A 23,567-nucleotide genomic window follows, 5' to 3' on the forward strand; every position below is an offset into this window, starting at 1 on the left:
ATAACCAAACGTCATACTGTAAACATGGAAAAGGATTAGATTAGGGAAGGGTAAAGTCTTTGCTTGCTTGTCGTAAACTTGTTGCATTTTGCCTACAGTTTTCTTTTTGGGGGGAAAAAAATGTTGACCCTCTCCTTGTTCGTGAAAAGCCACACCCTTTTCATTCTTGGCTTGAAATGTAAATAATTTAGTTACATGTTTAGTTTGTAAGCACAAAGTGTATTTTATGAATAATTCGATATAGGTGGGTTGTTGCTGATTCTAATCATGTTCGCAGAACAGCAAGGAACACTAAACAATTTTGTTAGCATCAATGTTAGCACGCATGCTACATGTTTAGTTTGTAGGCACAAAATGTCATCTAATCTTTGATTCAATATAGTTGTGTTAGCAATTCTGAAAATTTTAGCAACACCTTGCAGAGAACTGAACAGTATTGTTAGCTTTCATGTTAGCTTTGATGCTACCACTAATGCTATGTTTTTAGTTTCTAGGCACAACGAGAAATATAATCTTTAGTTCATTATGGTTTTGATGTTAGCGATTCTAAAATTTTTGGCAACATTGTACAGAACACTAGATAGTATTGTTAGCATTGAAGCCAGTACTAATGCTACATTTTTAGTTTGTAGGCACAACGTGAAATTTAATCTTTTTGGCAGTTTTGTTAGCATTGATGCTAGCACTAATGCTATATATTTAGTTTTTAGGCACAAAGTGTAATTTAACAATTTATTCAATGGAGTTGTGATTCTTAACAGTTTTGTTAGCATTGAAGCTAGCGCTAATGCTACATGAAGTGTGTCCTAGCTGGTCCACCAATAGAAAAGAAAAGTAATCAAAATGCTCAAACTCTGTTTTATTGGATTAGAAATTCATATTCTATTCATATATCTCGGAAAATGAACATCTTAACAGTTGAGTTGTTGAAATGCAAAAAAAATGGCCCGCACAGTGTACCTGTACTTCGTTTGCAATATGTAACAACACGATAGCATGCACGCCGTCTCCATACTGTACAGTACAGTATATGATAAACTTTTATCTGCCTTCTTAGAATGTCAATATGGTTTTATTAGACTTGAAAAGTGTTATCACCTTTCTGATAAAGTTGAAGAACAATTTTGCTGCAGGGGCATATGGCCCTTTATGACATCGCAGATACCCCGTGCATGACTGGGTTGTGTCTGGACTTTCAGCCAGTGTTTGCCCCTCCTGATTGATCAATAATTTAGTCACCCTCCACTATATCAATTAGGTCATGAAAATAGAACACCGTGGATACATTATTTTACAATTGGAGACACTTGCAACAATTACAAATGGAAAAAAAAATGGGAATATGTATTTGTATTGAGAAAATGGGAAAAATCTAAAATTTCTAAATATGAAGGCCATTAATTCATTCAACTCCAAAGATGTTCAGATTTTGTTTTGGCAAGATATTTTATTTATTATTTGCTTGGTTGTTTATCAAGTGTTAGTGTAAAGAAGGGTAAAAAAATGCCTGGTATGAATGACTTAGTAATATTACTAAATTACAAGTAAAAAGTCATAACATTCATAAATTAAAAAAAAAAAAACTCAGACGGAATAATAAAGATTAAAGGGGAAGTGAAGTAAATAAACACAGAACATATTTTGAGAAATATTTTATCCATCTCACGGGCCGGCTTTTTTTTTTTTTTTTTTTAAACAATATAAACATGCAATACAGAGTCAGCAACATAGTATAATATTAATGGACGGTATACAGAAATGATATAAAATATAAAATATAAGTGAAAAGAAATTAAACATGGTTGAGGGGTTGTATTAAATAATTCCCTAAAATATAACTAAGTACGTTCACTTTTTTGTTTGCTATTTACAGTTGACGTATCAACGTACATGTCAAAGTCAATTAAAAATAATTAAAAATTAGGAAGGGTCTTAGAAAATTTGGCCTTGTGAATGTGAAATTTCCCAATTATTAAAATAAAGTTGGTCATATGCCACCTGCTTTCGACTGAAAATGACATCGCAGTTGCTTTGGTTATCGACCAATCACGGCTCAGCTTGTGCACGTCACATGACTGAATTCAGCTGAGCTGTGGTGAGCCCTGGGTACTTATGATGTCAAGTGAATTTTGCGACTTCTCATTCCATAAATGCAATATTAAACAGAAAGATGTGTTAGGACTCGTAAAAATACATAGAATATATTTCCAATAAATCATTTTTTGACTTCACGTTTCCTTTAATTGAAAGACTAATGAAAACAATCTATGAATGCAAAATCCTAGTAACGGAGTAGGATGGCAAAATTATTGTATACTGAGTTTAATGACCACTAAAGTCAATTAGCATGATTGGTTTCCTGATTGAATCACTGAAAGCAAATCGCACACTTGGTAACTTATCAAGTTTTCAACCCCCAACACCCCGAATGCTCGTGTCAGTCACTACAAACCCCCAAGTTAAAATTTCAAAGTGACGCTGACAAATATGCTTCCATACCACATATTAATCCCGATCATTCACAAGGTTTAAAAATACAAACTTGCGCGACTGATGAAAAACACATTTCAGCCTTGAGTTAAAATCTGTATTCATGTTTGCTTGAAAAGCAAATAAAACCTTAGAGGAACCTTTGAATATTTGTAGATCAAAGTTCATTATTTGGCTTGTATTGAATTAGGGGGCTGTTTTCATTTTGGTCCGGACGCAGTGGAAGCAGCAACACAAGGCAAGGTAAAAATAACTTTAGTACTCAAATTCAAATTTTTGGATTTGTTATCGTGATATGTGACTGCATGTTGACATTTTAGATAATATTACACACGGGGAAAAGAAAAAGAAAACCATGCAAAAATGATTTTAAAATATAATAATCAGTGGATGTATCGTGTTTGTTGGTTTGAGGAAGTTTACAGTATTTTTGAGGTTTTGTCGTATTTGTTTATAGAATTTCATGATGATTTATTTCAAATGTTCATTAAATACAGTATATATATATATATATATATATATATATATATATATATATATATATATATATATGTATATATATATATATATATATATATGTGTATATATATATATATATATATATATATATATATATATATATATATATATATATATATATATATATATAATTTGTGTCCACTGTAATCCCATATGGAATTTCTTGCTTGACGGATTTTTACCATGTTTAATTAAAGAAAAAAATAATTTAAAGTGGCCCTTACATCTTTTTTTTCTGTTTGCGGCCCTCAGAGCAAAAAGATTGGACACACCTGAAATCATTTTTATTAGTAGCAAATGTTATTTTCAGCATGTCTTGCAGGCCTTGTAAGAATGGAGGGCCGGCCACAAGTGTACTGTGTGTATATGTATATATATATATATATATATATATATATATATATATTCACATATAAGTTATCAACCACTTGGATCAATGCCCTCATCCATGCAACTGCGAGCTATGATGACTTGGCAAGTGTGCAAAAAAATTGTAGCTCCGAGTAGTTTTAAAGTTTTATGAGTGCAACAAAATTTGCGGGGTTTGTAAATCAGGGGCGGAGCTACATGGTGGCCAGCAGGGGCCCAAGCCACCCCTGGTCAATCTCTGGCCACCCTTTTGGCCTCACCTTGGGGCAAATTTTAATATCGTTGATTTTTATGCCATTTTTACATGCATGCAGTATTCTTAGACCCCTTGATACCTGACATAAATAAAAAATATGAACAGTATTTTAATGGAAGCATATGTAGTAAATAAATGTGGTTATTTTATTTTATTTTATTTTATTAAATCCAGATAGTGCATGGTATGATAAAGAATGTTGCGTCTGGTCGCCCCGGCCAACACAAGAGAAAGAATTCTGCCTACCTGCGCTTTGTATCCTGGTGATTTATGTGGAAATGATTGTTTCATCCAAAAACTTATCTTTGCAGAATTTTAGTTTTTTTTACGACATTTGAACAGACAAACTCTTAATTTTTATCAATTGGATCCGTGTCATTTTGAGTAGCCCACATTAGCTCCATTTGCCTAGCGCAGACATTGAGTTTGAAAAGAATCAAAGTAACTTGAACTCATTGACATTTCCGGATACCATCAAACATTTGAGGACCCCGGACCATGTAACGATTTCTGAAAATCGGTGTTGTAAGCCTCAGCTTTGAGCAACGCGTATCCTCTCAAACCTTTTCCCTTTGTCCCTCCACACTGCAGGTCACAGTGGACTTTGAACGTTCCCGCCGGTATCTGTTCTATAAAAGACTGGCGAGGATCGGGATAGCTCAGTCTCATCTGAGTACTCGCCGAACACCGAAGGGATTGAGCTTTACGGGCCCATCATGAGGGACTCAAAGCTCTGCCTTCTGCTGATCCTCAGCACATCAGCCTTGGCTGGTGAGTATTTCTGTTAGATACTTCAACTTCATGTTATTTTGATGGGCGCTTTTGGCTAGCGATTTGAGGCATCTTGATTCTGAAGAGTATTTGGATGTCCGTGTGGATTCGTTGCATTCATTTGGCTATTTCACAAATGAAAAACGTTTGACATCTAAGAAAGAAAATATTTTTCTGTCATACACTAGAAGAATATAAGGAATAAAACCTGTAGATTACAATTTTTGTTCCACGCATAAAATAGTATTTTGTTCATTTTGAAGACTTATACAACCTATTATTAAATTTTACTTTAAGATGATAAAAAATTGTCGATTTTTTTTTGTTATCTTTCACAGAGAGATTTTCAGCCATATATACACATACAGTATAGCCTTTCACCAAGGGGGTTCCACAAGGTGCAATATTGGGTCCCATGCTGTTCTCAATCAATATTAAAAACAATAGATCCTCTATTACAGCTTAAAATACTCATTGTTATTCAATTTTTTATATACAGTTTTTGAATATGGAGACCCTAGCGATCAAAATGCCTTTGTCTGTGCACTAAACTCCACCACTTTATCAGAAAAGTAGATTGGACACCTTTATCTGTACAACAGAGATATGTACAAAGTCTTGAATGACAACATCCCATCATATATCAGCACTTACATAAGAGGAAAAAAAAAAAAATCTTTAACCACAGTGCTGTCATCAGCGTCTGACTTATTATACTTCGGAACTAAAGATTAAAGAACATCGAGAACAAAAACAATAGCAACATTCTTAATTATAAATCAAGATTTGTACACAGGCAAAACCATGCGATATTACTCAACACAATTAGTGGCAATTCTATGTAAATTTTTGCTATCCACACCGGCCTGGTCCCAATTCACTGTGAAAAGCGGGAATAAACTGCAAATATATTTTTGACAAGCCAAATAAAATAGCTAAATAAATATCTCAAATAGCATTTTTTTACATGAAATGAAAGGAAAATTTCTATCACAATTTTCCATTCTTTCATAAATAATGATTTATGATTTTTAAAATCAACTGGAATTACGTTGCTGTCGTTTAGGAGTTATGGTGATTTGAAAAACATCTCGCAGGCCGTGTTAAATCTCTTTGTGGGACGTATCTGGCCCACGGGCCTTATGTTTGACACCCATGTTCTATAGTAATTCGTCTTCAAACAAGACAAAAAGAATATGCCTTCTTCTAGTGCAATTTCTCATGAACATTTCTGGTCTTTCTTCTTCAAAGTTGCCCAAGATGATCAGCCAACCTGCCCATGTAAGTTGCCCAATATCTGAAAAATGTATAAAAAAAAGAAAGAAAGAATAAATGTCTTACCAAGGTGGTGCAATGTCGTCCTCTAGTGGCCAAAAGGTATAAGACCCTGCACAAGTACGAATACCAATACGTAGCAGAGTCTCTGAATGCCATCAATGGGGCCTCCACGGTCCAGAACGGACCCAGGGCCACATGCAAGGTATGAGTTGAAATGTGCCAAAGGTAAAGCTATGACGCGATGCTGACGCGCATTTTCTGCCACAGGTTGAAATCGAAGTTCCGCAGACTTGCAGTTTCATCGTACGCACCACTGGCTGCACCCTGAGTGAAGTGGTCGGCGTCGACTCTGACGGCAAACCCACTTTCGGTCCCGCCTCCAGCTCGGATGCCTTTTCTGATGAAATGGAAAGGTACCAAATTCTCTCGAACAGAATGAATAATTTCAGTGCCGGCCATTTTTTTTTTTTAATTCTTAGGCTTGAATGTCTGGATTCTTAAAAAACGTCAAAATAGGTCTTTGGGATTGAATGAGTTTTCAAATATAACATATTTTCTCTGTCTTTTAGATATCCTCTGAAGGTTGTCGTCGAGGGTGACTATGAAGTCAAGCTGTACCCTGAGGAAGGTGAGACAACTACCACCCTGAACATCAAGAGGGGTATCATCTCAGCCCTGGCTGTGCCTCTGTTGGAAGAGGACGTGAGCAAGAATATGGTACGATCATTTCCTATGGAAATCCCCCAAAGCAATTTCCATTTCTTCAAATAAATGAATCCTTTCTTTCTTAGCCAACGATCCACGGTGTGTGCAAGACCTACTACGTCGTCAACGACGAAAAGGACATCGTAACTGACCTCAGCCTGAAAAGGAATCTGTCCACATGCGACAAATTCGTGCCGGTGAAAGATTATACCAGCCCCTTGGCACTCATCTCCGGCATGGTAAGACAGTTTAGGGCAAGAAAATGCCATTCAAAATTGGATTCAAACCTGACGCTTTTTTGACTCGTTCACTGCCATTGACGTCAATACACGTCAAAGATCCATTTTAATTGGACTAGCTGGCAATGGAGTTTTTAAATCATTCAAATCTCAAATACATATTTTCACGGCCTAAAAATGCCTGCTACTAAATGAATTAAGCTCTAAAGTAATTGTTTACTTGAAGTACAAAATTTTGCACTTAAGTACATTGGTACCTTAAATATTCAATTACCTTAATAACTTACTTAAAGTAATCAATTACTTTATTTGTTTAGTTCCTAAAGTATTGATCACTTTAGTACTTATGTACTAAAAATAATATATTACTTAACTACCTTGACGAATCAATAATATTAGCACTTAATTACCTAAAGTCGTCATATACTTTATTATTGTTTTATGACCTACAGTTATTGATCACAAGCACTTCAGTACTACAGTCATTGATTTCTTAAGTACTTATTTTCCTAAAGTGATTGATTGTTTGTACTTATTACCTCAATTGTAATTGATTGCTAAAAACTCAATTTCCTCAAATAATCAATTGCTTCTTGGTGTTAATTTATTACCCACCATTTTAGACTTTGCTCTAGCTAAACACGTGAAAATGTTGACAAAAATATAAGTAGGTACTTAGGATTGAATGTACCTTAAAAAATAAAATCAATATATCTTTTGGATAGAATGGGTTAATGTCAAGTAAGCATGAGCCAAATCGTTCCTTTTTTTTCTTTTCAGCAATACCCTCTTTCCAAGCTGGTCAGAAGCTCACAGACCTGCAACTACAAGTTTGACAACGACAAGAAACACATGACATCCGGCTCATGCACAGAGAAGCACATCCTCATCCCATTCTCCCACAAGTAAATCTGAAACTCCCTCTTGCATCCTACATTGTGTTTCAGTAATACAGTATACGAAAATAGTGACTCTCAACATTGTTTTCACTGATGTACCCCTTGTGAACTATTTTTTTTTCAATCAAATATCCTAGGCTGCGTCATGTTCCAATCAATTTGCTCCTAATTTGAAAAGAAAGCTATAATGTCCTGAAGCTGCGCTTTACAATTTCAGGGGCGAATATGGCGTAACAAATATTGGAAAGCAAGAAGTGACCCTGATGCAGGTTTCTACTTCCAATGACAGAGTCTTTGATCATGGTAAGTCAACAATTTTGTCTGAGATGTTTTGAATACCATTTCCAAGGCAAAACTATTGACGACTGTCTGTTTTGTCACAGGCGCTAACGCCAAGGGTCTTCACATGGACACTGTTGAGCACAAGACATTTTCCCAGCCAAAAGATGCTTTCCTGGATCTGCTGAGCGACCTGGCAATGCTCCCCGAAACCGAGGGCGAGAGGAGGGCGCACCTCTTCCGTCAGATAGTCACCATGGTCCGCGGACTGAAGACGGAAACCCTGAGCAGCGCCGTCCCGGAGGCCCTGGTCATCTCCCGTGTCCTGACTTACCAAGTTCTGGCCCAGTGCGGAACCCCGGAGTGCAGCAGCGCCATCATGCAGATCCTTCGGGGCTTCCAGACCACCGCGGTTGAAGTCGACGCCACCGTTTTTGCTTTGGGACTCGTTTCCAATCCCTCCGCTCTGCTCATCAACGACATGCTTGAAATGGTCAAGTACAAGCCCAGCAAGCCCATCATGTACGGCCTGAGCAACGTAGTCAAGAGGTGAGCAAATCTTACATACATTTGAGATATAGTATTGACTTTCAAAAATTATTCAAAGACTCTAAAGCTACTTTTTTTTTCATCGCAGGTTCTACAAAAACGAAGGAAAAATCATCCCCGAGATCCGCTCGGTTGCTGAGTTCCTGGCAGGTCATTTGGGCGACTGCACTGGTGATCAAGAAAACACTTTCCTGACTTTGAAGGTATGTCATCTGATAAATTATTAGTCGAATGTCATACGGAAGTGTTATCCAAAGTAGGGCTGTTACTAACAAAGGTTTCAATTGATTCATATTTTGATTATTTTGTGGATTAATCAATGAATCGAAACTACAGCCGGCTTTGATTGTTGATCAAAAAACAGGACATTATTTCAAATTGACTGTGCAGAAAATGCTAAAAGGCTAAAATAATTTGTATTCCAAAGTACAAGCGAATTTTTGGATTTTTTTTTTTGTCTGTTCATTTAATTTAGGAGTGTCTATTTTCTTCATGCATACAGAAGAAAAAAAAATCACAGCTTGCAAAGACCCCTTTGATTTTTTTTTCTTTATCAAGTGAACCTAAATCAGTCAATCAAGCAATTGAAGTGTTTTTATATATTGCTGTAATTTCTAAACTCTATCTATAAAAGAAGGTTTTTACAAGATTTTGGAGCGGTCGATTTTGAAAACACTTAGTACTTGTGAATCATTCATGTAATATGTTCACAATTTGGACCTTGACACAGTCAGGACGTAAAGGAAACCATTTTTGCTTGTAAAAATGAATTCACGTATTTATTAGTTGTATTATGAACAGAAAGGTTTAGTTTCAAAAAGTCAGTTTATATATTGTTATGTTTACAAAACCTTTCCAGTATACAAAGAAAATTCATTATAAGTAAATGTCGTTTTTAGCAATTGCCGCAGGCCGCTTAAAAAGAGCATTGGGCCACAAATGCCCCCTGGGCCACAGATCAGGCATATTACCATTTCTTACAAATAATTCTGCTTGCATGGAAGACTACATAAACCAACTGTTAAGAGGCTAAACCTTATTTGGTCATTTTAAATTAAACTAGGTCTTGTACTGATTAATTGATTGTTGAATAAATATCAATGAATACAATAATTAGCTGTCGAGTAATCGTAATCAGAAGCCTGTTTTTGTTTTTTTTCATTCCGTACAATAAAGAGGACCTTTTTTTCCATGTTGATCTAGGTTCTCGCAAACATGGCTCCCGCTGTTATTCCTGCCAGTCCTGCTCTCAGAACTTCAGTGCTGCAGTGTGTGAACCAACCAGAAGCTACCCTGGCAGTGCAGCAAGCTGCCATCCAGGTTTACCGACTGACTCCCATCTCGGACGAGGCAAGTAGCAAAGCTCACAGATATTAAAACACGGTTGGAATCATTCATGATAACGCTTGCTAATTGGAGCATTTGTTCTGTCATAGGGAAGAGATATTCTGATCCAGGTCCTTCTGGACAGCGCCAGCCCCCTGCAAAAGAGAATCGCCGCTTATCTTGTGCTCATGAAGAACCCCCTGCCAAGCGAGTTGGTGCGTTTGACCACCGCCTTGCCCACGGAAGTCGACACCCAATTCAAGAGCTTCGTGGTGTCCCACATCACCAACATCTTGTCATCGAGCGAGCCCCAAACCGAAGAGTAAGTCAGAAACCGCCGCTCGTTGTTTTAATCGTGGAAAATTCAAACGATATCTTTGTTTGCTTTGCCAAGACTCCGACAAAAGATCCGCGACGCCATCCAGGACAATGAGATCGGACCCGTCATGGACGCCACCAAGTTCTCTCGTAACTACCGCATCGGCTCCGTCGAGGGGAACATGATCTTTGAGGGCGCCAGCTACCTGCCCAAGGAAGCCATGTTGGAAATGACCCTTAAGGCCTTTGGCTTTGACATTGACATGATGGAGGTCAATATTTAGAATGGCACAAAACAAAGCTGTTTTGTTTAAATCAAGCTAACTCGTCAATTCTACCTCCATCGCAGGTCGGTATCGAGGGTAAAGGATTTGAACCAACGGTCGACGCTCTGTTTGGCGACAACGGATTCTTCCCCGACACCGCCCTGAAGACCATGTACTTCGTTTCGGATAACGTGCTGGCGGTCAAAGAGATTGTACAGCGCTTCATTCCCGCGTTGAAGAATGCTGAGATGAAGCGACAGGTATTTGAGTTTGCTGAAAACAACCCCGCAATTCCCGTCAAACAGTAAAGCTGTACTTTATCCATGTGTTTAGCTCTCTCAGAACATCGTGAAAGAAGTTGGGCAGAACCTCAACATGCTGATGGAAAAACTGCGGACCTCAAAGTCTCCAGAGGCCATGATGTATTTGAGATTGTTCGGAAACGAGCTGGGATATCTGAAGACCGACGATTTGCGAGATATGGCCTCTTCTGCCGTCTTGATGTTTGAGAGCATGTTCAGGATGTTCCCTGCTGATGTAAGAAAAGAAAATGTGGCTTGAGGAGAAAAGTTTACGAAAAACAAAACAAAAACAAAAAATCTGAATTGTCTTTGCAGCTCTTGAAGGGACTGATGACCAAGGCTGATAACACCATCTTTGCCCACTACATCTTCATGGACAATGACTTTTTCCTGCCTACCGTCACTGGTGTTCCTCTGAAAATTTCATTGTCTGGAACCTTCACCCCTGGCGTCAAGGCTGGACTTCAGATTGCCCGTGACATGGTAACAATCATTCATTCAATGGCTTTAATCATAATTTGTAAGTAACGATTAATCGGCCAATTAATAATTTTTTGTGTTTCTCTGACAGAGCGAAGTAGCTTTCATGCCCTCTGCTGGCGTGGAGTTCACAACCCATGTTGGAACCTACATTCCCGAATACCTCAACTCTGGATTGGAGATGCACTCCAACATCTTCCACGAGAGCGGCCTTCAGGCCAAGATCTCCATGGCACGTGACCATGTCAAGCTGACCATCCCTGCTCCCAAGAACCCAACCAAGCTCATTAAAATGACGTAAGCTTGAGCGTACAAAAATCCTCAACCATGTATTTATTTAGATATTAAGATCAATGGATTGAGACACGACTTGCTGATAATTTGTCATTTGCAAAATGATTTGGAAGTCACGTTAAAATAATATGTTGTCTATCTTGCTTAAATGCGTGTTGCTCTCGGATTTTGGTTGTGTTTTGCTACGGCTTGCTACATTTGCGTCTTCCTTGCTATCGTTAGCTGTGGGTGCTTTGCATTTATGCGGTAAGCTAAACTTGAGCTGCCACTCTGATAAACCAACTCCTTCTTTACCAAATAACAGACATTAGTCTATCAAAGTTGCCATCGGGGCATTTTTCTAAGGTGAATTTACCAAGAACTTTCACATGTTCTTTCGCATGTTCTCCCACGAAAGCAGCCTATCATATTATGCCAAATACAATGACAGCCAATCAACATACAGAAAACATAAAGTTTGAAATTTTAAATGAATGCAATTAAAAAAATGACGCTTTAACAATGACTAATTAATTAATTCTAAATAATCAATTCATCTGACACCCTGTTTTTTCTTAACTCCTTTGCGTTTGAAATTTAGAAACACCCTGATGGCAGTGAACGACCTTGGAGCCACGGCGATCATCCCAACGGTGACAAACAAAGTCGACGTTAGCGAATGCACCCCCTTCTTTACCGGGATGAAATTCTGCACCGCTCTTGAGTACATTGACGCTTACTCTCAAGGCACAGCCCCCTACTTCCCCTTCACCGGTGACAGCAAGTGAGAAAACGCACAATACAGCTAAATTTTTTTTAAACAGATTACTGGATAATGATATAATGAATTTGAATAGGTTTGCAGTGGAGCTCCATCCTACCGGTGACATCACTGAGTACACTGCAACTCTTGCCTATGAGCTGCTCCTGGAGGGAGATGAGGGCAAGCATAAGGTCGACTCTGTCAAGTTTGTTCTGAGAGCTGAAGGTACATCACGCAAAAGACGGTGAATTTGAATCGGCTCGGAAATTCACCAGGGTGACATTTTGGTATTTATTGGACAACACCAGGTGCCGAGCCCACCGAGGCCAGAGCTGTCATGAAATACAACAGAAGGAAGAACATGATCACAGCTGACGTCCAGATTCCTGACTACGATGTGGAAGGAGGAGTGAAGATAGGTTTCGTCGATGGGAGGACCAAAGGCAAAGGAACCCATTCCGCCTATTTGCATCTCCTGAACAAAAACATCCCTCAGCTTTCCCTCGTTGGTCGAGCCAGGTTGGAAATCTAACCTCACAATTATGTCATGTGACATTTTAAATTCTGACCCTCTGGTATTTCTTCCAGTCTTGAAATGATGAAGAAAGGTATGCTTCAGATTCAGCTTCTGGTCCCCAAACTTGACGTTGATGCCTCAGTCACAGCTAACATGAAGCGGGAAGATGAACTGGAATTGAAACTGAAGAGTGAAGTGAAGGTTATGGAAGCCAAGTCCGAGCAGGAGATCACAATGAAATACGGTAATAGGTTTTTTTCCATACAAAAAAGTCCAAATAAGTTCGTATTCAAATTATCAGTAATATTTTAACGACATGGCTAAAATATTTCCACGTGTTTGCTCCAATCCAGATGACAGCAAGGTTTCAGTTGAGTTCAAATCTGACATGAACACCGATGTCTCCCTTGGACCGTTCACTGATTTGTTTGAGAAGTACACCCAAGACCTCCTTGACATGCAGGTGGGACAGACTGACATGAAGGTCGCACACATCTTCAAGAAGTTAGGAGAGGTATGAGACCCAACTATTATTTTAAATGTGCTTTTCTTTGTGTTCAAGTGAAAACATTTGTATTGATCGTCTTCTAGGCAGCGAACAACTACATGGAAAAGTATGGTTCTGACATCCCTTACCTTCAGAACTTGAGAGTTCCAGAAATGCCTGAGATTTCCCTGCCAGAGAAACTCTTCCTGAACACGTAAGTTTGAAATGGACATTATAAATTACGTCAAAAATGGGACCTTGAAATTTAGTATTTTACAATGTTATATTCTTTAAAAAATTTCACATGCTTCTCCCTCAACACACTCAACCAATTCTCACTGAAACATAAACATACTGAAATTTCAAAACTCAAATTTTACCTCTTCCAAAAATTCACAGATTTCCCAAAATGTAAACATTGTCATTCTTTAGCATTCACTCCCTATGCCACTGTCAAACATCAAATATTTACGTTGGCAAAGAGCTTTACCTGCTAAGTTTGTGTCCTTGTTCCTATCGTTAACTGTGGCTCTGGTCGCATCTGAGTGCTTCGCATTGATGTGGTAGTCTAAACTTGAGCTGCCTCTGGGTTAATATGTTAATCTGACACCGCTAATTTACACTTTCTAACTTCTGTTTTCGACAGTGAAACAAAGGCCGTCTACTACTTCAACAAAGATAGCTTCACCATCGCCATCCCACTCCCACTTGGAGGAAAGTCAACAAAGGAGCTCAACTTCCCACCAGCATTAACAACACCTCAGCTGTCTCTGCCCGAGTTTGGAGTGGAGCTCGTCTCCATGCAGATTCCAATCCCTGAGCTCGTTTTCCCCGAGAGCCTGACTTTTAGTGTTCCTCTTTTCGGTAAAGCTGAAGTTTCAACGGAGATGAAGAGCAATCTTTACGACGTTGAGGCCTCAATGGCAGCCGGCAAAGATGTTGTGGAAGCCCCAAGTTACTCAGCCAAGTTTGACATCAAAGGAACATCGCCGTTTGAAATCCTCTCTGTCAAGACTGAAGGTATTTCTTTTTTTTTTTTTAACTAATCATTATTGGTATTTTAAATGATCTGAGTATTATAGAAGCTTTTCTGTTTTTCATCTAGGCTCTGTAATGTTGGCCACCACTGATTCACTGAAGGCCCAGATGAAAGGCTCTGTCTCTCACAAGTTCGTGCAAGCTAGTTTCAGCTTTGTTGAGGATGCAACTGTCACTGACAAAATTAACGTGAAATCACACCACAAGATTGACGCCAAGAGCCCATTTGGCTTCACCGTTGACATCGAGCACAGCGCTATGACTGGAATCAACACTGAGAAAATCTCTGTTGATAGCAACTTCAACGGAATGTTCCAGGCAGGACCCATCCATGGCAAGACGGTTTCGACTCAGAATTTCTACGTCATTCCATTCAAACCAAATGCAAAAATGGAGTCCTTCGTCGAGTTTGACTCAGTCATTCTTCGGGCTAAGAACAGATTCACGGCAACCCTGGCTGATGGTGACTTGTTGGTTGTTTCTAACACCAATGCCTTTGAAGACACCTTGACGCATACCGCTGAGCTTTCTTTCACTGATAACAACCTGTCACTGAAGTGCCACTCAAGTGCTCTCGCTCTCAACATGAAAATCCAAAACAAGGTCGAAGCCTCCGCTGGAATGGGCAAAATGATCCTGAGAGTGTATACGAATGCAGAGCGCTTTGAAGATCAGATCTACTGTCTGCTGACTTCCTCTCTTCGTGCCGATCGTCTGACCGTTAACAGCGATGTCTTCGTTAAGATTCTCGACAACTCTGTCACACACAGAGCCGCCCTGAGATTTGACAAAAATGGTTTGGTCACAAGTGGAACAAACTCTCTCCAGAGTCCACTCTTTTTCCAAAACACCTTTAATACTGGCCTGGACACCACGAAGGCATATCTGGTCATGAAGAACAAGGCTGAACTGTTTGACCTCAAGTTTGATAACGGCAATGATCTGACCCTAACACTTTCTGGCCTTACCGTCAAATCTAATGCTAAAGCCCAGGCTAGTGAGCACGCCTCCTATAAACACGATGTCGCCGTTGACCTGACACCCTACTCAGCATTTGCCAACATCAACAACAACCTTAGGGTTCTCTCCGCCAACATCGTCAACGAGGCTCAGTTGAATGCAGCTTCTTACAAGGTGGACCTGACCGGAAGTCTGAAAACTACCTACGATGACTCCGAGATCAAGCACAGCTATCAAATCAAGTACGCTGACATGACTGCCAACGCAAAGTGCAGCACAACCGGAAATGTCTTTGGAACGCTCATGAATCATAACTCAGAGCTTGAGATTATCGGTCTTGCCGCCAAGTTCACCAACGACGCTCGTTTCAACTCGCAGCTCGTGCGCTTCGACCATAGCCTCCGTTCCAGCGTCGTTCCCTTCGACTTCAACCTCGACACCATCTTCAATGCCGATGGAGACTTGGTGATGTATGGGAAGAACAGCGCACAGCTCTATGGCAAGTTCCTCATGCGAGCGCAACCCTTGGCTTTTGCTAGCTCTCATGAATGCCGAGCCTCTGTGAGCCAGGCCCTGGACAACGGTATTTCCCTGGAAACCACATTGGACAGTAAGATGGACGCCGTCTTTTCTCCCACTGAACAGAACGCCGCTCTTACTCTAAAGTCCAAAATCAATAATCATGCCTTTAATCAAGACGTGAGTCTTTACAACACCGCTGAGGGAACTGGCATGGGCGTTTCTGCGAATATCCTCACAAACATCATCAACACAGAATCCACAGACAACCAGGAATTTGGTGTCTCAGGTTTCCTCAAGTACGACAAGAACACAAACTGTCACATCATTCAGTTCCCTCTGTTGGAAAATGTGCCTCTCTTCTTGGAATTCCTCAAGGATGATGTTGTCGGAGTTGCAGAAATCGTTCGGGACTTCATCGTAAACGAGAAGATCTTAGAAAAACTTGAGACGCTTCCGCAGCTCGTAAGGGAGTTCGTCGCTCAACTTAACATTGAAGGTAAAGTCATCCTTTTGAAGGAGTACTTCAGTGAGCTTGCCCCCAAATATATGATCACCATGGAGGATGTGGATGCCATTTTCAGAAATCTGAAGGGCGCTTTTGACAAAATAACCACTGACGTCACTTTTTACATTCAGCAATATCTTGCCATGATGGAGAAGATCATTGTCGAAGGCAAACTGGCTGAAAACATCGCATCAAAGATCCAGGAACTGATTAATGTTGTTAATGATAAGTATGACATCAAGGGAATGCTTGTGTATGTTATCGATACCGTGAAGATGATGATCCAGAAGATTGACTTGGAACAATTGAGAAGCACCAGTGCCAAATTCCTGCTTGAAATTGACGAGCAATATCAAATTATGGACACTTTCAACGATTTCATGTCCTTCCTTAAACGCGAGGTTGAGAATTTTGATCTTGTTGATATGGTTACTGAACTGAAGGAGAACATCAGAGACATTGACCTCAGCCGTAACATCGAGATCTTCACGAACTGGATTCCGACAGAGATCTTCAGTGAGATCGCAAATCGCATCCAGAACCTGATTCGGGATCTCCAACTTTTTGACAAAATCAACACATTCTCTGCCAAGCTGCGGGAGTTTGTTGTGAAATTTGAAGCTGAGAAAAAGATCCAAGTCATCTTTGAAAAATTGTTGGCGGTCATCAAGCAACTTAGAATTGAGGAAACCCTCAACACTGTTGCCAGAATGGTCAGAGATGCAGACATCCCCACCAAATTCCAGCAATTCTTCCAGGGAGTTCTTAACTACATGAAATCCACCGAAGTCAAGGATATGATTCAACATCTGAAGTCCTATATTGAGTCTCTCATGCAGAAGATCACGTCGATGGACTATAATAGCTTTGTGGATTATGCTAATGAAGTCATCGCAAGGTGCACCACATACGTTAACGATCTAGTCAAGGCCCTTGAAATTCCCATGAAACTTGAAGCAGTAGAAGATTTCACCAACGTTGTCTTCGCCTCCGCTAAAGGCTTTATGGATCGTCTGAGAGGAATCAAAGTTGCGGAAATCATGACATCTGTCAAGGAACTGGTGGACCAGGCTATGTTTGAAGATATTAAGAGATTCTTTGAATACATCAAAGAAGGAGTTACAAACGTTGACTTCAAAGCTGAGCTTACCTCATACCTGAAGGAAGTGGGCAAATACTACCAGAGATTTGTGGCCTTTGTAAGTCGCGAGTGTCAGGATGTGATTGAGCAAATGAGGTCAGTGTTCCCCGAGCAAAAGATCATCAGCGAGATTCAGCAGATCTTTGACTCACTGATAAGTGAACTGAAAAAGTTCGAGGTGACCACACCATCTTTCACTGTTCCCCTCACTGACCTCGTGGTTCCATCCATCAAGTTCAGCATGGAGAACCTTAAGCAGGTTGAAATCCCCACACAGCTGGATATCCCTGAGTTCACCATCCTGGGCTTCCATACCGTCCCAGCTACCACCATTTCCTTTGACGACATCAAGCAGAGAATCATCCAAGTTATTGACGTCATCTTGAATTACAAATTCGAAATGATTGACATCGATGATTTCTTCGGAGACCTCAAAATGAACTTCCCTTCCATGCCCGAGATCAACTTCTCAGAAATTACTCTTCCTGAGATCTCTTTCCCCGCCATCCCAAGCTTCCCCGTGGATAAGCTCGTGAAGTCTCTTTCGCTTCCTGAGATCCAACTTCCAACCATCCCGAGCGATATCATAATCCCATGCTTTGGCAAACTCTCTGGTGAGATCCGATTCAATTCTCCCATCTACACCGTCAAGACGTCCGCTGAGTTCCAAAACTCCACCGAGAAAGTGATGACGCCCCAATTCAAAGCCATCGTTACTTCTCAAGGCACATCTCCCAGCTTCGAGATCCTGAACTACAAAATCGACTCGACCGCTCAAATCGCCCTGCCTAAGATGAGCCGCGTTGTGCTTGCGGAGACCCTCAAGATCAACCATCTTGCGCTTGTGGTGGATCACCAAGCCTCTGTGTCTCTCTACGGTTTGTCTGGCCAGGCCCAAGCAAAGACTGCGGTGAAAGTGGATACTCCATTCTACGACGCAGATGTGACGAACCTTGCCTTCATCGCAATGGAAGGAGGAATGGCCGCTTCCCTTGAGACAAACTACAAACATCTTGTTGACATCCCATTCATCAAACTCAACTGCGACGCCGCCGTGAACCAGAAAGCAATCCTCCGCCAGGACGATTTCACCCTCACTTTGACCGTGGACAACGTCGGCAAGTCTGTTACTCACGAGGGCGATCACAAGAGCAACCTGTATTGGTCGCTCAGCCCAAGCCTTGTCACGCTGACTTTCAACGGGAACACCGACTCAAAGGTATTGACGATGAAACACCAAGTAACCGCTGAAGTCAGCCCTCTTTTGTACAAGTTTAACACCCTCAATGAGTTCAAAGCCCCCATCATTAAGAACAGTGTGGTTTCAGCTTCTGGACATGCCGATATTAAGACCATGAAGGCTGAGCTTAAAGTCAACCATGACACGGAATTGATCGGCATGTTTGCAGGACTGATTTCCAATGGAATTGACGTTGTCGCCAATGTCGACGAGGTTGTTGCTGACTTCCAGAACAAATTGAATAGCAGGGTTTCCATCCCAGGAGTACCGACCGCTAAGATCGATCTGCAGAACGATTACACCGCCACGCTGACGCCCAGCAACCAGAAGGTGAACGCAATTTATACCGCTCGTGTTAATCAGGGTGGAATGAGCTACAACTTCACTGCGGACAACAACAGAAACGAGGCCGGCGTCTATGTCGCCATGGATGGTAACGTCAATCTTGACATCCTCAAGAACCCCATCAGCATTCCCGCCATTGAATTCCCCTTTGTTGACATCCGCACCCCTGCAATAAGCGACGTGAACTTGTATGAGCTGACGGGACTGAAGCGCCTCATGGTTTCCACCGAACAAAACGTCAACCTGGATGCCAAGGTCGTGTATCAGAAAAAGCAAACCGCTCCCATTGCAGTTATCATGAACCTGATCGAGATTCCTCCCGTGGGTGACCTGATCACAGAGCTGTCCTTCAAGTCCGCTGTCATCAATGTCAATGCAAATACTGGACTGTATGCTGCAGATGATCTCGTGTTCCGTCTGGGCGCTACAACCGTCTCTGAGTTCGAGAGCTTGAAAGCCAAACTTGATGGCACCACCAGCCTGACCACCAAAAGAGGACTCAAGCTGGCCAATTCCTTATCCCTGGAAAATCGCCACATTGAAGGCACTCATGACAGCACCTTCAGCGTGAGCACCGAGACTCTGGACGCCGCTACCTCCATCGCCTCCTCTGCACGAATTTCTCTGCCGATGCTCAGCTTGGAAGTGAACCAGAAACTGGTTGCGGACTCTAAATCCAAAGCTCACTCCACTTTGAACATCAAGAGTGACTTCATCATCCCTCTGGTCAAAGGTGTTGGAAAAACAAACAGCGATTTCAGCGTGAAGCTGGAGAGAACCAGTGAAGATATTTCCATCGAGGGATTCGCCAAGGCAAACATGGATGCCACAATGCTTGATGACGTTGTCATTCTCGGAGTCCTGGATAGCGACGTGAACCTGTTCTTGAATAATGGCCTGCGCTCCACTGCCAAGATCATCGGCGATGTCAAATTGAACCAAGGCACCACTAAAGTCATCAACTTTGATTTGAGTGACAGTCTGTCAATGGAAGCTTCCCTGAATCGTCTCTACGCTATGCTCAAGCACACCGGCAACAACGAGCTCAACCTGTTCACCTTCAACACCAACGGGAAGCATTTTGCCCAGGCTACCTTTGATATTGCACCAATCTCTTCCTTGACCGCCGATATCGAGATCAATCTGGCACAACCGAGCACCCTGGGTGACTTCACCATCTTGGACAAAACCGTGGTGGATCTAACCGTCCCCAAACAGAAAATCTCCACTAACGGCAAGTTCATCAGCCCTGTATACACCTCCAATTTTGACATGCTGGTGGAGGGAAACGCTCCCGTTTTCAAAGGCACGCTTAAATCCTCCGCCACCTCCACGTTTGTCATCTTGGACTACGACATGGATGGTGAGTTGATGATATCCCGTTGGCGATCAAGGCTCAAAATCAGCGGTTTCCTATCGCATTTTAGATTTCCGACCCAAATGGGTTTTGAATGAGGACGAGACGTACGGTGCATTCAAATGCAGTCTGACATTTGAAACTCGTACAGAATAAAAGGCCGTTAATTATAATAAACATTTTGAGCCTCGTGTATCCTATTACAATATTTCAGTTTCTGAATTACCCCTAAACTTTTTCCCAATAGCTTCTTCAACGGTCAACTTTGAGAATGCGGTTTTGAACATCGTTAACAAGATGGCCCTGACACACGCTGACCTCAACTTGGATGCCAACCACGTCATTGACCAAAGCACAGGGTAAGATTTTCTCGGTTTGTCTATCTCTCATCCAATCACAAGCCATGAGCGCATATTAAAACATATCGTCTTTTTTTTTTCCCCAGTGTAACTCGCCAGACGCTCAACGTGGACATCACCAGCCCAACGTTCACTGATGTCAACCTTCGCTACGCCGCTCGCAGAGATGTTCTTAGCGCCTCACTGTCCGTTCCATCCGTCGGCTTCCTGGGCTTGCAGATGAATGGCAGGGTCCTGTCTCAGATGAGTGCAAGAGTCTACGGTCGTTATCCTGTAAGTGGAATAATCCGACACACCTCCTATGAAATAATTTTTCAGCCAATTACCACCAAACCAGCGCAAATCATTTTTGGATGGAAGAAAAGACTTAAAAAAATAGAAGTGATTTATTAAAGTTTGACATATTTTATACAGAAAATAGATCGTGCAACATCATCTGCTTTATTTCTGCGTTCCTCTGCCGGAAAATTGTGAAAGAAAATCTCATGTTTTGCAAAGGAGTCGCTAATACACAATTTAGCATTAAGTTGCTACATGTTCTAATTAACTTGCTCTTAATTTGAAAAGCATTGAATAACATTTGCCGATACCTGCAAAAACCATCGATCGATTCTACATAAAGTATTTATCACAAATACCATGTTCTTTTAGGTACCTAAAATATGATGGTATTTTGAAGCACTTTTTCCATTAGTTCCATGTTTCTTTTATTTAAAACCTTTTGTTGAATTCTTCACCGTGCCATAATATTAAAGTTTGACAATTAGCATTAAAGAAATGGAACATGGGCAAGCAGACATGGAGATTGGAATCCAAGCAGAATTACACTCTGTTGAATCTGACTCAAATTAAGAATATGCAAAATTGAAGAAAATGGCTGCTATTAAATCAAAATTAAATCAGGGCTCAACATTGCTCAAGAATTTATTTCTTGCATTCTTTTGTTTTGACAGTCTGCTCCTGAAGCTGACGTCGACATCTTCGTCATCAAATCCTCTTTCAAAGATGCAAACAAGACCAACCTCCAGATCGTCTACAACACAGAAACACCCAAGATGATGCTCACCGAACTGAAGCTGCGATTCCCTTCCATGGTGTCCGCCTTCACGGAATTCCTTCGCAAGTATCAGGTCACCAGCAACATGGAGACCTTGAAGAACGTTGTCGTGGCCCGCATCGGCGACATCTATAATACCGCCATCAACTACGATGTCCAAATGAGCCAGATGTCAGTTTTCTTCAGAAACACCGTGGTCCAATTCCAGCAGAACATCAAGGTCATCTTGGATGCTATGGTCAAGCTCCTGAGGGAGACCAAGTTCAAACTGCCAGGGTCTGAAGATATGACCACCCTTCCTGAGGTCCTGAAGAAGATGACCAGCAGCGTGGCAAAAACTCTGGATGAAACCATCCAAGTTATTTATCAATCCATTGAGCTGAACTTTAACAAATACATGGATATGATCAAAACCGTGAAAGTCTCCATGCCAGTCGGTGATGTCATTACAATGGGCCAGCTCGCCGAGAACGTAAAAATCTACATCAAGGATGTCTTCAATGGGCTAGTGGCCTTCGTGAGGGATCTGGAGAATTTCGACACGGCGCTGGCGAAAATGAACGAAACCTTCACAGCTATCGTTGAGAAATCTCAGCAGTTCGTTGACTCCATCAAGTCCGACTATTTGGATGAGGTGTTCCTCCGGATCAATGACATCTATCGCGATATTGTGAAAATCATCAAGGTTGTCGTCGACAAGATCTCCGGCCTTGATATGGAGCAGCTCAATAATGCGTACGATTCCGTTTTCGACATGTTCATTCAAGCGGTCGACCAAGTCAACGCAACGGTTTTGGAGCGCCTGACGCAGGTGTCACCAGATGCTCAGGTCAAAGTCACAAATGGAAAGCTGGAGATTGATCTCCCCTTTACTTTCCAGTATTGAAGAAACAGCCCTGCTCCGAATCGGATAAAACACTCCAACCTGTTCGGAAGGAGTATCGCCACTTAGCATGCTAGCCATATTTATGACATCAAATGTATAGCAGGTTTAGATGAGCTTCTTTAATCTGTTGTGCATGTAATATTTACATACCCTTGCAATAAATTACCTTTGTCAATAAAGTATATTAAAATAAACCATCAGTGTCTGATTTTTCATTGTACAATATGTAATAGTGCAAAATGTGTATTCCTGCACCTTCTAATCCAGGGGTGTCTGAAATATCCTCTGAGGGCCCCATAGAGAAAAATAGAAGAACATAAGGACCATTAAAAAAATAAATAAATAAATGAATGAATAAACCAAGCAAGGAAGCAAATATAAATTCTCAAAATAATGTAATTATTTAGAAAAAAAAAGTGATGGTCACAGCTCTCTGTTAAAGAAAATGAGGCAAATTAGGATTTTGTTTCACGCATAAAATGTCTGCCATCAAACGTTTTTATTCATTTATAAAATTGTAATATGACCATGGAGGATGGAGGGCTGCAAATGGACACCTCTTTTCTAATGAATCAAAAGTTTAACACATAAGTTAGCCAAGTGTAGTAATGGAAAAAAAAAAAAAAAAAATATATATATATATATATATATATATATATATATATATATATATATATATATATATATATATATATATATATATATATATATATATATATATATATATATATATATATATATATATATATATATATATATATATATATACGTGTGTGTGTATGAAACACACAGAAACATTGATGGACACAAGAGCCACTTTGTATTGTTTTTTTTTAACTAATTTATCAAGCACAGAAAAATGTGTCCAATTGTATGTAGTTTATACATTTCAGTTGTTTTTAACTGCTATGGCAACAGCCTTCCCTCTGGTCAATATTTAGGATTATACAAGATTTGGTAGTGAGTGGACAGATACCCCGCAAGGCATCAGAAAAAAAAACTGCTGCGCCAATGAATTGCAGCTGAAGCCCATCGCTCTTCATTTGGAAACAAAACAGGAATAATCAACGA

At 40.6% G+C, this 23,567-nt stretch overlaps 1 protein-coding gene across 1 annotated transcript; it reads left to right on the top strand.

Annotated features, from left to right (window-relative positions):
• Positions 1-4,277: 4,277 nt before the first annotated feature.
• apobb.1 (apolipoprotein Bb, tandem duplicate 1) lies at positions 4,278-22,690 on the top strand. Its single transcript, XM_088403132.1, has 28 exons — positions 4,278-4,405; positions 5,657-5,686; positions 5,773-5,885; positions 5,951-6,096; positions 6,253-6,400; positions 6,475-6,627; positions 7,408-7,532; positions 7,744-7,829; positions 7,910-8,354; positions 8,443-8,557; positions 9,558-9,704; positions 9,791-10,002; positions 10,075-10,270; positions 10,348-10,524; positions 10,598-10,801; positions 10,882-11,049; positions 11,138-11,343; positions 11,921-12,103; positions 12,177-12,307; positions 12,391-12,601; positions 12,671-12,843; positions 12,953-13,113; positions 13,191-13,300; positions 13,733-14,106; positions 14,192-20,200; positions 20,442-20,553; positions 20,640-20,826; positions 21,507-22,690. The coding sequence occupies exons 1-28, from the start codon at positions 4,351-4,353 to the stop codon at positions 22,494-22,496; spliced, it is 11,367 nt and encodes a 3,788-aa protein (XP_088259258.1). The 5' UTR covers positions 4,278-4,350; the 3' UTR covers positions 22,497-22,690.
• The last annotated feature ends 877 nt before the right edge of the window (positions 22,691-23,567 follow it).

Source organism: Hippichthys cyanospilos, chromosome 20 (genome assembly GCF_059441005.1).
Source record: "Hippichthys cyanospilos isolate Australia breed blue-spotted pipefish chromosome 20, RoL_Hcya_1.0, whole genome shotgun sequence".
Classification (NCBI taxonomy): Eukaryota; Metazoa; Chordata; class Actinopteri; order Syngnathiformes; family Syngnathidae; genus Hippichthys; species Hippichthys cyanospilos.